The sequence below is a fragment of the Amblyomma maculatum genome, chromosome 8, assembly GCF_055883805.1.
Source record: "Amblyomma maculatum isolate TAMU_Amacu chromosome 8, ASM5588380v1, whole genome shotgun sequence".
NCBI lineage: Eukaryota > Metazoa > Arthropoda > Arachnida > Ixodida > Ixodidae > Amblyomma > Amblyomma maculatum.
In genome coordinates, this window is record NC_139351.1 from 94664263 (window position 1) to 94678776 (window position 14514).

General features: G+C 43.0%; 1 protein-coding gene across 5 annotated transcripts in view; it reads right to left on the minus strand.

Moving 5' to 3' along the window:
* Window positions 1–6796: 6796 nt before the first annotated feature.
* Window positions 6797–14514, minus strand: part of LOC146181857 (uncharacterized) — a 145731-nt gene continuing 138013 nt past the window's right edge. For all 5 annotated transcript variants that reach the window (XM_084576865.1, XM_084576864.1, XM_084576861.1 and 2 more), the window contains one exon: window positions 6797–10788. In XM_084576865.1, the coding sequence (XP_084432991.1) occupies window positions 10094–10788 (695 nt within the window). In that variant the 3' untranslated portion in view covers window positions 6797–10093. The remainder of the gene's footprint in view (window positions 10789–14514) is intronic.

Consider the following 14514-nt stretch of genomic DNA (forward strand, 5'->3'; position numbering starts at 1 on the left):
ATGGTCTTTGCATCTAATTGGAGGACTCCTGAGGCACCTGCGAGCTCACGAAAGCATAAAACCATACTAGTGTAACTTCTGTGATAAGGCGTTCCAAGAGAGGAGTGATTTGAGAGCCCACAAAAATAATATCCATATAAGTTCATGACGCTTTGGTGTCTTATCAGAACTTCTTGCAGTGGCAAGCAATCTTCCTCAGTGTTGTCAGTGGTTGCATTTATCAGTTTGCTCCACATCAACAAGGCCTTTACACAAAATACGTACTGGAGTGTATGGCCTCAGATGTGCTCAGACTTTTTTTCCGAAAGGGTAATGGCCCTGCTAGGCTTCATATGTGTCATTGATATTGGAATTATGGCTACACAGCAAGATTTTTTTGTGAGGACAAGGCTTTCAGCAGTGATACTCTGGCATGCATCTTTATGCTTACCGTAGCGATCTCATTTGGAACACTTTCTATCTTTGAGTGCCTTTCTACTATCACAAAAGTTGCCGTCAAACTTTCAAGGTTTTTCCATTGAGACAAAGATTCCTGTAATTGTTTCATGTTGAGCAGCTGTGGCTGCTAACAGTAATTCCATATGAATGCAGAAAAATGAGGCAATACAATGAGAACTTGTGAAATGTGTTTCATACTTACACTTTGTCAACTTTCGTAGGACATTGGCAGATTCACAAGTGCGTTTATGATCTTCACTTTGAGAAAGTGTTGTGTGCATTCTGTTTGTTTGCACTCATTGTAGTGTTTTGTCACACCAGCAATAAAATTGAAGATCTTTGCCATGCTTTCTGAAATCATTTATGTCTGGTGGGAAAGTGGATAAATTAGTGAAAACAAGATGACTATATGTGGATGCACACATTTCTGTGTACATTATCTGTTGAAATCACTGAGACCTGACAAGGTTGGAGAGGTGGTGATATTAGCATAGTAAACTTTTAGCATCCAAAAGCAGGAAAGTGTGTGCATTGGGTCTTTTGCTGATGATTAGCTGTATCACCACAAAATAGTTGGAGCTATTGTGCAGAGACACTTTTTTTCTGATCGATTGCATGCAACCATGACATATTGTGATCAAACTTTTAGGCATTTGATTTGGATAGTATTATGATTGACTGATGAGTTAATGCAAGGATTTGCAAACAACTGTAAAACAACTCTGCTTAGACTGCAGTGGCAGAATGAATGATTGTGTGACTTTGGGAACCTAGTGTCCTGTCAGATGAAGAATGTTGTATTGTCCATTCACATATGCTGGTCCAAACCAGACTGAAAGCACTGGTGGTGGTGAAAACTTTATTTCCGTAATGAAAAGAAAAACATTTGTCAGACTATTTAAAAATTGATATGATGAAAGAAACCTTGGAACTTACCACATCCTTCGCAGCAAATTTTTGCTAAAGTTGCTGCACTTGTCTCTCTGCTATGCATAATTTATGAACATTACACTGTTGACTACCTACATATATACTTGATAAAATCTAGCAGCGCAGTTTAAGCATAACATTACAATGCCATGCATACATTATAGCCTCACACCTGCAAAATGTGTTGATGCTTAGAGCTTGGTTATAACTGACAGTTTATTTGATTTCCATTCCTGCTCGGGTTAAAAAAAAAATGTGAAATGAAAAATGTTCAAATGAATAATTCTGCCGCAGCAATGTGCTAAGGCTACTGAACTGCCACCAAAATTTTATATGAAAGAACATTGTGCCTCTGACGTTCACACTGCATGTGGTCCTTGCCTATCTTGACAAGTGTGGACATTCTGTGTTAGCCCATCTGATCCACTCTGCCTTGTTTTCAAGGTGATACACTTTTGAATGCTGATATGTGCACTGTCAGCAATGAAGTACTCAAATACTTTATAAATGCGTTTTCCTTGTTAGAGGACGAGAAAACATTCGGGTTACCTAGCCCTCGCTCACTGATATGCGTACAACAAATAGGCACGCAATATCGCTTGTCGATTCAGAGTGCGCAACACACTGTGTGTAACACATATAGTGTTTTGATCATGACTTGCTCGCAGAAGGGCCGCTGGAATCTTGACCATGGTGAAAAAATAAGCAGTGAGAAAGCTGTAACGCCCACATGAATAGCACTCCGATTCGGGTTTTCAAATTACTGCACACGTGGGCAAGCCACTGCAAAGCAAGGAACACACATTCTATATCAAAAGGAAACAAAACGTGATTATCAACAGTCTTAGTTTCAGATTCCAGGACTTCCAGAGTTGAAAGAAAAAGAAAGAAGGAAAATGAAAAGTTCACGGCAAGCAAGCATTCATTCATTAACTCTATTCATAAGCATGACCTGAGGCTTAGAGGGGAAGTAGTTGGTTTAGGTGAAGTTGAGGGCTTGTGATTGGCATCGCTACTGGGGACTGTACAGTCTTCATACGTCTGGATGTGGTGAGCAGATGTGTAGCAGGCGCGGAGGCTCGCCGTGCCAGGACAGGTCCAGATCACGTGCTGCAGGTCAACTGAATCAGCAGGGTAGTTTGCACAGCCGATCCTGGTTCAGCGTCATCGACTCAGGATGTCTGGTGTGCATGCTGCATCGGCTCGCGCCTTGTGAGTGAGAACTTGGGCAGGGCGAGAAAGACCAGAAGGAATCGGAGGATAATGTCGGGGACAAGGTCCCGTAACAAACCCCTCTGCTCATGTTTAAGGCGTGTGAAAACAGAGTCGGGTATGATGAGAGGGATGGGAGAACAGTAACGCAGTCTGAATTGGACAGGCTCGCATCAAGGCTATGCCGGTGGTCTTTCTCTATACTCTAGCTGTGTGCCAGCGGCCTCTTGGGCAGTTCTGTTCCCGGTTCCTTGTGTGTTACTGTCCAGGTGTCTGGTGAATCCATACATAGACTCGCGAGGTCTCTTGCAGGTAGTGGCAGAGGTGTTTGATGTGGAATTGCACTGAGGTTTTGTAAGAAAAGCGTTCAGAGTTTTTATAGTCTCTTGACTGTCCGTGTAGATGTGGATGGTACAATCTGTTTCTTTGGAGCTGAGTTGAAGGGCCTCGTCGATAGCCATTAACTCAAGTTCAGTTACAAACCAGGACCTGCGATCACTACGGCTAGTGACGTCCAGCTGTGAACCCTCCTGGTAGCAGGTGGCGGCGGTATAAATGCAGAGACCGATGTGCTGGTGTTGTATATCATGTACCTGGCATTGTGTATGCCAAAGTTTGGCAGTTTTGATGCTTGTTCCCTGCTGAAGTTATATAGTATTTATTTCATGCTCCAGCTCTGAGGTGTTGGCCTACTACAAAATTGCAAGAGCAAATGGCACACAAGATACTGAGAGGGTGCCGTTTAATAAAAAATTGAACAATTGGTTAGTTAGTTAGTTATATTGGGTTTTATGGCGCAAAAGCAACTAAGGCTATGATGTGCCAAACAAAGTTAAAAACTGGTGGTTAAAAACACACAAGACTCGGAGTTGACTAGCCTAGTGAAGCTTTTCGCTTCAAAAGAAATATGGTGGTTGAGGCACGCGTAGATTTAGGCACTCAGGGTAACCAGAAAGCAGTTGAACAGTATAGGAACCGTTAAGCGCTCATATCAGTGATCCCAGTTGCCACGGTTTAACTGCAAAACAATAATGTTACTGTCAGTACCATGTAAATCCTCTATTAGATTTTGTGCTAAAACAAAAATTAGTGATGGAAAAATGATTTACGACTGTGTCAGCAAGACCGTAAACATAGAACACAAAAGCCCACTTAATTTTCAGTGGCGCGAGCAAAATAACTGCTGCACTTGCTGTCGGATGCATGTGAGAAACCATTACGAATGAAATTTTTCACAAAAGTTAGTTTACCTTTGTATACAAGGGCAGCTTTGCCGATGGCAAATTTATATACACGCGTGGCTAGACATTCAAAAAGCTTTGCTACAAATAGTAAGCATGAACGAATCTGGAACCAAGCCAAAGTGTCGATATATATCTCACGAGTAGCATACCGCGACTGCGCATGTATTGTACTTTCCGAAGTCATACCTGCAGCATAAGCGTAAATGAGAAACTGTCAAGAATGCATTGTAAAATGCCTCAACTCACCTGCTTGAAAATACTTGCCCTCCAAGGACATAACCATAAAATTGTTGTTGTTGTAGCTGTAGGAAGAAGGAAAAGAAAATGCACGGGCCTGCTACTGGCTCTAGCTGAGCCACCTCCGCTGTCTCGTGCAGACAGAAAAGAAAATAGAGAAGAAAGAAAAGGAAGAGGGAGAGAAAGATGCGCGCCGCATCAACAGCCGTCGTCCACCACCGAAACGGTGGCGGGTGCAATGACGGCCTACAACAGATAAAAATTATGCTGCAAGTTAGCCCCCGCCACTTCGACGGGGGCTAACTTGATACCAGCGCCTACTCCCATACCTACTCTTTAATACAAAGAACAGCGGTGGTCGCCATTGCTAATGCATACCGCAATCAGCGCCTCCTTTAAAGGAGGCGCTGCCGCGATGCAGCTTTCTTGATGTCAACCCAGAGAGTTCAATGTACTACGGTAGTACCGTACGTACTACTGCACGACCAGGCAAAACTTTCGCTCTGAATGAACGAGAAAATTAAATGTACAGGGTCGTCCTAAATATGTGCGAACACAGTGAAGCGTGGCCGTGCTCCGCGGAGCGTCAACGTGGCCGCGCATCAAACAAAGTGGCGCAAGTTCACTGGAGGCGGTGCTTCGTGTCGTCTGCTACAGCACGGAATCGCACCGTGTTTCTTTTACTGAGAGGTGTACCTAACTGTGTACTGGCAGCGGCCAAACGCGCAGAGATGGCGTTATCGCGGTTCACTCACTGCAGCGTTTGCTCAGTCCTATGGAAGGCTATCAAGTGGCCTAGTTTGAACATGGCAATGTCTTATCCGCTGGCGAGGCAGTTAAGCTCCTGCAAATGAGTGCCCATCTAAGCCGCATGGTCTGCCTTAGTGAGTGGTTCTCGGATGATTTGACAAAGCTCGTTCCATGACACATTCTTTATGTTCGTCGCCTGACAATCGACACAATTTTAAAAGTACGACAGCCACTTTTTCCTTTGTTGCTTATTATGCTATCCCAGTGATGAAAAACACTAGCAGTGAAAGGACATATTGCGCTTCCGCGCTGCAGCAGACGACATGAAACACCACCTCCAGGCTCCTGTGCGCCTGCGCCACGATGCGCGGCCGCGCTGGACGCGCTGACGCTTCACGGCCACGTTGGCCACTCTCAGCGATGTTCACGTACATTTTAGGATGACCCTGTACAACACACATACGCGCGCATACGCATGCATGCACACAGGGAGAAAGGAAGAAAGAGAGAATACAAAAACAAAACTTTAGCCTCGTCTTGGTTTCTGTTTTCGATAGAACCGGTAACCTACTTGAACTCGCAGATTTTTGGTCAAAGGCTTAAGTGAAACAATATCTATAATTATAATATCGAAAGGACGCGGGATCGAATCCCGGCCTCGGCGGCCGCTTTTCGATGGAGGCGAAAAGCAAGGTGCCCGTGTGCTGTGCGATGTCAGTGCACGTTAAAGAACCCCAGGTGGTCGAAATTTCCGGAGTCCTCCACTACGGCGTCTCTCATAGCCTCAGTCGCTTTGGGACGTTAAACCCCATAACCCAAACCCAATATCTGAGAAGTTTCTTTTCTGGCTGATAGCCTAAAGGTATGGTCCCTGGCAAGTTTTTCCAGGGACCATATTAAAGGTTAGCTTTTCTTGACTTGCTACCCTATGTGCTGCAGTACATAGCTGGTTTAAACGGGTAACGGCAGCTAACAACAGAACATAAACCGACTATTTCATTTCACTCCTCACATGTTACATTATAAACCCTCGAAATTTGAGCTCATCCGGTGCAGTAGATAGTTTTAAAATTAATTATTATCACTAATATCGAAATCGGTTTTCTGGTCTGGCAACCAGTGGGCATGACGTCACAATAAGATAAAAGGGTCATCTGTTTAACTACAGTGTGCTAGAATATACACTATAGTTTAACCTACACCTGTAGGTTAAACAAATGACCCTATTATGTCGTCTGGAATTTGCGGTGTCGGCTACCATGTAAGGTGCACTCTTGAATGCACGCCTGAATGGTGGTCACAATTTTTTTTTTTTTTCAGCAAAAATATTTGACTCACATATTCGCTTTTATTTGAGACGCCTTCGCTATAATATGCGATACGATGCCTTAGTGATCCTCGGAGTTGTTTTGGGCTTCGTCTAGAGATTTCCGAGGTGGCCGAAATCGACGGGCTCACGCTGTATAATTTAGGCATACAATCAGAAGCATATTATTCTTACATTACGAGAGCTAGCTTGTCAACAAGCGCTCCGGCATATAAAACGGGCATGTCCAAAGTTTCCTTCGGTCGTGTACATGCTCCGCGAAAGTGGGGAGGGGTATAGTGTTATGTCACTCTTTCGGTCCAAAAACTAAAAGTAAATCTCAAACAAGTATACCTTGGCACGAGAATTAACAGCTTGAGGGGTGACTTGGTGCTGCATAGTACCCAGAAATGCGGTGCAATTAATGAACACAATCACGTGAAAAGTGCGCTTGTGTTGTTTTCTATTCTCGTGATTGTGTTTGTTGTACAGCATTTCTGAGTACTCGGCGCGAGGGCATACCTTGCGACATTAGAGGAGCAGACAAAACTTTTGAACGAAGCTGTAATTATTTTCGGCTGGTAAAGCATTTTTGCACCTAGTTCTAGTACGTCTAGTAATAGAGTTGCAGTGTCACTAATAGACGAAATTATGAAGCAGTGCCAAAATGCAAGCCAGAATCACAATCTTGTTTTATTAGTGCGTAAGAATAATACAACATATATACAGCAGAAGGTCTCGAAGTGAGAAATTATAATGGGACCTCCTTTACTAACAAATACACAAGATAGATAGGCAACAACTGCATAAGCAAAAATAATCAGACTAAACTTACATAATACCATAGTATAATAGCAGCATTTTTCACATTATACAATATGCAGAAAACTGAAAAAAAAAAAAAAAAAAAAAGAGAAAGGAGTACAGCACAAGGTCTTCTGAGCAAACAAAAAAAATACATAGGAATTGAAGTACATAGAATAATTAAGCTACGCAATACTAGCAGATAAAATACAACTTGTAAGTTTCCTCTTAAATTCATAAGTATTTGATAATTTTATATCTGGTGGTAGTGTATTCCAGAATGCAACAGATGATTATTCATGCGAACCTTCAGTAAAATGTAATCATTATGTGAAGAAAATCTGGTGACATTAGCACTTACTAAAAGCATGTAAGGCATCAGTGTGTCACAGATGAGCTTATTGATTTGTTTACATAAAGAACTACAGTGGGAAAATTGAACAAGATTATGCGTTGAGAGAATGCCATGAATTTGTAACAGTATTTGAACCTTTTATTAATATGAGCTAGAATTTACTATCCTAATAGCCTGTTTTTGCAAGATTGTTAAGAAATGCAAGTGGCCTACGTATGTGGTGCCCCAGCATAACATGCAATAACTAATTTGTGAGTGAATACATGCAATATTTAAAGCAAGGCTTTTTTGATGGTTAAATGCATGGAACACTCACAAAAGAATTCTTATTCCATTCAAAATTTTCTTTCCAACTTGTCGGTTCATGTGGCGCCAATTCAGCAGGCAAGTTAAATTGTTGAGTTTAAAAATTAGGGTATCTAGACACTTATCCAAGTTAATTATCATTGTGTCATCTGTATGCAGAATGCAGTTTGAAGAAACAAGACAAGTCGGCAAATCACTCCCATAAAATAAAGATAAAAGTGCGCCCGTTTTAGACCCTTGTGGCACCCAAATGTTAGCTATCATTAGTATAGAAAATACATCTGAAACTCTCAATATATGGACTGACTCCTGTAGATAATTGTTTAGTAATTGTAGTGCAGGACCACTTATACCTAAAGATTCAAGTTTAATAAATAAGATAAAATGATCAATTTTGTCAAATTCTTTAGATAAATCTACGAAAACAAATCCTGCTTAAAGGCCTCTGTTTATGGCAACTCTAAACTGAATATTTAGTGCAACAAGAGCAAGTTCGGTCGAGAAACCTGGACCGGAACCAAACTAATGGTGATAACGTTAAATTTAGAAAGGTAGCTTGTTACCCATATTTTAATAAGCTTTTTAATTATTTCACCAAATAAAGGCAGCAAATACACCAGTCGATAATTAGTTATTAAGGCGCAATGACCCTTTTTAATAATTTGAGCAATTTTTCCTGTTTGCGCTCTTATGGAAAGCTGCCAGGTTTAAACATGTGGTTGATGATGAATGCAAGGGTCTTGGATGTCGGGCAAGCAATGAGCTTTATGTGACTCAGGTGCATGTTATCCAGACCTGCGAGAGGTCGTTTTCATGTTTAGGATAGTGTTGACTACCTCAAGAGCTGTGGCTAGATGCAAAAAGAATGTATGAGGATGCCAATTTAGAATAGGGCTGTCTAAGGAGGATGGATGAAATTTGACTTGAAAGAAAAATTCAGCAAAAGCATCAGCTAATTCTTTAGCAGTGTTATAGACAATGCCGTGAAGATATATTTCTGGAATAATTTCACTATGATGCTTCCTGCTTAAGAAGGAATTACGTCCCATTTTTTTTCTTCATGTACATCCTGCTTTCAAAAGTTTTCCTTTCATTAAAGATTCTTTTACCTTTCAACTCAGCAGAAATATAAATAGAGAACTTTTTGTAACAAATGGCCAAGTTATTGTAGTAAGTTTGCGTGATGATTCCTCCCATGTGTTTCTCGTTACCATGAGCGTTCTCTCTACGGAACCCGAACCGGTCTGCGTGGAGAAGAAGTGGGAAGGAAAAGAGTAAAATAAACACTCTCCCTGCAGACAGCGAGGAGGGCCAGTCTGTCTCCCGCCAGCTATGCGTGCGGTCTGCTTTCTGGGCGCTTCAACTCGCGCCCTTCTCAGGGAACGTTGGTGACCCACGCATAAGCATCTTAAGGCTCGGTCCCTTACACCCCCATAACAGGTTGTCTTTAGGTGTTTTTTTTTTGTAAAGGTTTTCCTTTTTGCACAAGAATTCTAGCATCCTATATGTCATTCATGGATTCTGGGGTGATGCAAACTTCTTTTTTGCAATTGACTGTACGTGAATGGCATTCAAGATATGACTGAGGCACCCATAAAAAAGAGCATATGCTTTTTGTGGATCTTCTAACTCTGTGAGTGAAGCCCAATCGGTATTAGTTACTCCTTCAACGAATGCAGTCTAAAACGACATTGGTCTAAGTAGGTGTTTCAAAATTTATGACAAAACGCACAAATATGGGACAATGGTCTGTAATATCAGTCAATACAATGCCTCCATCTGGTGGAGATATCAAATTAGAAAGCACATGATAGATCAATGTGCCATCGATGTGACACCCACACAAACATCCATAATGGATTGTTCCATCAGATGAGGCTTTGAAAAGCTTCAGTCTTTTCTGTTCCCTGTGCCGCCACTGCATGTAACCATCCTTGACAAGGCACATTTAGGTGCATGGTAATCTGGTGTTTTCCCTTTCCCAGCCTCGGATGGGTCCCTTGATAGAGTCATCTATGCCAGCTTCTCGTGCATGACCTTTTATATTCTGAGCGTAGTTTGGCTGGCGTGGCTGTAGCATTTTTGTGTCTTTCTCTTTTAAAGTTGGTTCTCAATGACCAGACTTTTTATGACCGATAATAAGGCATAAGCGATTTATCTTACATCGGAAAGCAATGAAAAGCTAATGGCACCCCAACAGTCCATTTTTACATCAAAATAAGGCTCTAAATAATATCATTATAAGTGGATTTGATTATACTGCTGCTGAAAGCCTTATCCCTACATAAAGCCGCGCTGTGTATGCCATAATTTTAATATAAATGATACATGTGAAGCCCATTAGGGCCAATTTTTTCTAAAAAAAAGCCTGTATACTTTGAGGACATACACCCACTTATGTTTTTTGCGCCAAGACCTTGTCAATGTGGGAAAAACTGGAATCTGTAACCACTGACCTAACCTGAGAAAGAATGCTTGCCATGACAGAAGTTGGAATCAGACAACAAAGATTCAAAAAATAATGTGCCTTTCTCTTTTGTGGGCTTTCAAATCGCTCCTCTCATGGAATGCCTCTCCGCAAAAGGTACACTGGAATGGTGTTGTGCCTTTGTGAGTCTGTAAATGCCGTTTGAAGTTGGCGTCAGTTGCAAAGGTCATGGGGCACAGCTGGCAGTGGTATGGCTTCTCACCCGTGTGGGTAAAAAGGTGTTTAATCATGTAGCTACGAAGCGTGAAAGTTTTGTTGCAAATGTCACACCGATGCGGACGAATGCCCGAGTGGGTCTGGTGATGCTTAGCCAGGCTGCTACGAAGAGCAAAGGTCTTCACACAATAGCGGCACTTGTATGGACGGAGACTGAAGTGGCGACGGAGATGTTCCTTCAAGTGGTGTATTTGTTTAAACCTCATAGAGCAAAAACTGCACTGGTGCGGACGTTCATCAGTGTGAAAAAGAAGATGTTGCCTTAAGTAGCCTTTAAGTTTGAACCTCTTAGAGCAAAAATGGCACTGGTGTGGACATTCATTAGAGTGGATGCGCAAATGAAGCTTCAGAAGGTGCGCTGCTTTGAAGACTTTGCTGCAATGGCTGCACTGATGCTGCTTCTCAGACGGACTGGAATCAGTAGTCGTAGCACAGCTACCTGTCCCAACTTGTGAAGGTTCTGTAGGATCCATGCCACTCCCGTGATGTGTGGTGGCCGTACCTGCACCAAGAAATGGAGAACAGTGCCAATAAAATGTGGTACATAATATGTCACAGCTAATTATCTGCTATGGAAATTAGTAATTGTACAGGGCTCTGCCCCTCAACTAGATAGGCAGCTAGAAGGCCTGTGGACGTGAGTTGTTTATATATGATACGTAACAATATATATGATTTGAGCGCTGCAATAAGGAGGGCACAGTTTGGTTGCACATGCTTGGTGTGCTCGGCTGTGTCAACACTGCTGCAGGCTGTGCCTAAGGGCCATAGTATGTGACATGGAACCAGGAGAGGTCAAGCTGTGCGCATGACAAAGCACATGATTTCCATCACAGATGACGCTCTTCCTGCCTGCAACTTCAAGGACGGTATCTTCATTAATCAACCATGAGGCTTAATTCTCCACCTAGCAACTGCGTAGAAACTTTTGTCTGCCACGGCAATGTTTATCATTGCCAGATGGCTTATTACATACAAGTCATTTGAATACGTCAAAGGCGCGGCACTCAGCAACTGTCATGACCCGAGAATGGGATACACAGCTACCGGCCTCTGCGCTTGCTCTGTCAACACATCATCGTCACGTCTTTCATCGCGCTAGACAGATCGGTCCAACTTTGAAAATGCTTATTCCTGGCGAACTTATTTAAGTCAACTTGAGGGCAGCATGTCCACTTCAGGCCTTCACTAAGAGCAGGGAGATGTTCAAGTTCAGGCTCTGCATGGGCATGGGAGCTTGTCTGCTTCTTGCGACGTTTGGCCTAGGCATACCTCTTAACAACTACACAGATGTAGTCAACAAGTTCAAGGTGCATATCGTGCACCCGTCAATGAGGTTTATGCATCGGCACAGTTTCACCACTAAGGCCAGCAATCAGATACGCAGCTCTCTTTTGTCAAATTACAACTATACTACTGCTGAAGTGGAAGATCATCCATAAGGTTGTTTCTTGGGCTAGTTGCTGGAGTTTGGTGACTTTGGCAACGCCAAACGTGGAAAGAAAAAAAACAAGGATGTGAGATGCAACTTTGCCCTGCATCAGCCATCGCCAAAATTAGAAGGTTGTCTTCTACCGACCACTTCATAGTGGGACTGCGGGATTCCTCCCAGCTAATAAGCTGTGCAGGAGCCCTCAGATGAGACTTAAGGAGGTGTGGATTCAAGCATGGCAAGCAGAAGATGCCAAAAAACTGAAGAATAAGCTAGTTCCACAAGCGACAGTGCCTAGTCACATATCCTCGATGAAGACAAGCAGCGTCAGTTCTAGCCAAAATGTGACAGACATGCTGAGGCTACAGCAGCAAGACAGAAACCTGCCAGCCAGAATCTGTGCATTTTTTGCAGTTACAGTCCACATACCAGCTCTAAGTGCCCAGTGTGTAACTTGCAGTGCAACTACTGCAAGAAAAAAGGTCATTTTGTGGATGCTTGTTATCCCAGGAAGGCAAGCCAGGCCAGGATGTCTACAGTCCAGCTGGATACAGTCCACAGCTCAGGCTATTGCAAGTACATAGAAATCACATTTGACAACTATGCAGAGGTCTTCAAAGACGAACCAGGTGCAAAAGTCGTCAAGTTTGCATAGTCGTCCAAAGGACTCGGAACTCTATGACAAGAGCACAAAACACGTCCTTAACTAGATGCAGTGCCATATTCCCTCAATGTGCCACAACACCACTCCGCCAAGTTGTTAAGGCAAAGCTATAAAGACAACACAAAAGTACCTCGAGTTATCTGATTGGTGGAAATGCCAGAATGTGATGTTGCCACCTCTTCTAATTCCGTAGTGGCAACGCCTGGTTCTGGCGTTTCAACCAATCAGATGACTCCAGGTCACGTGAGATAGCGACATTTTGATAACGACTCAAACTCGAAATACGGCCCCTGGTGAAGCTGGAGGGAGATTCAGGCTTGCAGGAACTAAGTTTGCTTGACCAGAGAGCCCCCCCCGTATAGTGGCACGGATAATTGAGTGCAGGATGGTGTCTTTCTTGGGTTAGCATGAATGAAGTTTGTCCAGGCGTTGACAAGTAGTGATGATGTTTGAGGTGTTCCGTGCCAGCAAGGCATCGGAAGCTACAGCTCCATTGCCCTTAAGAATGTGGCTAACGCATTCCAGTTCCGTTGTAGCAGCATCGATTTGGTGAGAAAAGACTCACCAGGATGCTGCAGACAGGCAGCAAACTTTTTCTTAGCCAATTCAGAACTACCAAGCGGCATATAAAAAATTTTGTGCAGATGCTCGGTGAAGGCTGACCAGTCGGGGATGTGTTCCTTGTGATTTAGAAACCATGTTTTCGCGATGTCAGTCAAGTAGAATACGATGTTGAGCAGCTCGTGGCACTCATGCAGTGACTGAATGCACTGACTCTGGTGTAACTTGGTTTAAAAAGCCAGCAGGCTTTTGGCTGCTAGCTTCCCTTGCTCGGTCATCATGGGTGTTGCTGAAACTCTCCTATAAAGAAACGTGAACCCTGTCAAAAGGCGGCTGCTCCTAAACGCCTGAGAGGCAAACCAGATGTGATGCCTTATGTTCATAAGGTGTTGCATAACCTCAAAAAAGTGGCCAGCGGGCACAATATGCCGCTTGTTTCCTGTACGCCAAACAATTTGGCTAAGCTGTACCACCGCATCTGCGGTGAAGGCAAGCGCATTTGCAAAAAGCAACATGAAGAATTCTTTGTTAGATGTGCCATAGGAGTGGTGTACATAATCCCCCTTTCCTGAGGAAAATGCTTTATCGGGCAGACAGGGCGTTGCCTCGATGACTGTTTAAAGGAGCACTCTCAAAACAATGAGACAAGACATAGTGAATCATGTAATGTCATGCAAGAGCGTACCCGGCTTTAAAGGAGCAAAGATTCTGGGCAGGAGTTTTAGCATGCACGAGTTTTGCTCAAAGCTTTTCACATAGAAAAGAAAGCGGACCACTGCATCAGCGATCCCTCCATAAGCTTGTACTTGGCTGAGCACGGTTTTTTGAATCAATTTTCATAACAAATTTTACAAGGCTAACGGGCCTTCTGTGTCTGGTCCAATGTCATGCACAGTTCTTTCATATCTATTTACCCCCTTCACTGTAACCTGTCTTTGACAATAGTTGCCTATAACAACTGAAGAGGCAATAAACTATTTGCATCTGTTTTGTTAGTCTGTCAAAAGATGTCAAAAATAGCTGGCGCCACCAAAGTGTGACGTGTCATGTGGCTGCTTATGTAAATGCCACTAGCCGACAAAATAAAATCAGTTGATAGTAGCATTATTTTGTGTCAGGTCCTCTTCTGTGGTTGTCTCCTTTTTTTTTTTTCTTTTTGCCGTCTTACTATTGAGCATGCTTCTCTTTCAGTTAATGTCCCAAGCAGGTTTGAGAAGACACAGCACTGGTGCGAAGCCACAAAGACGAAGGGAGAGCAGACAGCATGAACACTTAACTACACCACTGCTAGCAATCCTAAGAACGCATATCCCTGTCACAGCTAAGTTTGTTTTTTGAGCTTCAATATTCTCTTACCTTACTGCCTGCTTATTTTCTTGCTTTTGTTAACACGATGGCATGATGAGCTGACTGCATCAGTCTCAAATTAAGATTTCAGGATGCACTGATTAGATTTTAAAGTTGTACACTGATGTCCTCTCAGTCTGTCACTTAGACAGCAAGTCTGTGCTATGTAGCTACAACCACAAGTCAATGGAACAGAGTGCACTTTGGTGCCACCTAATTGGGAC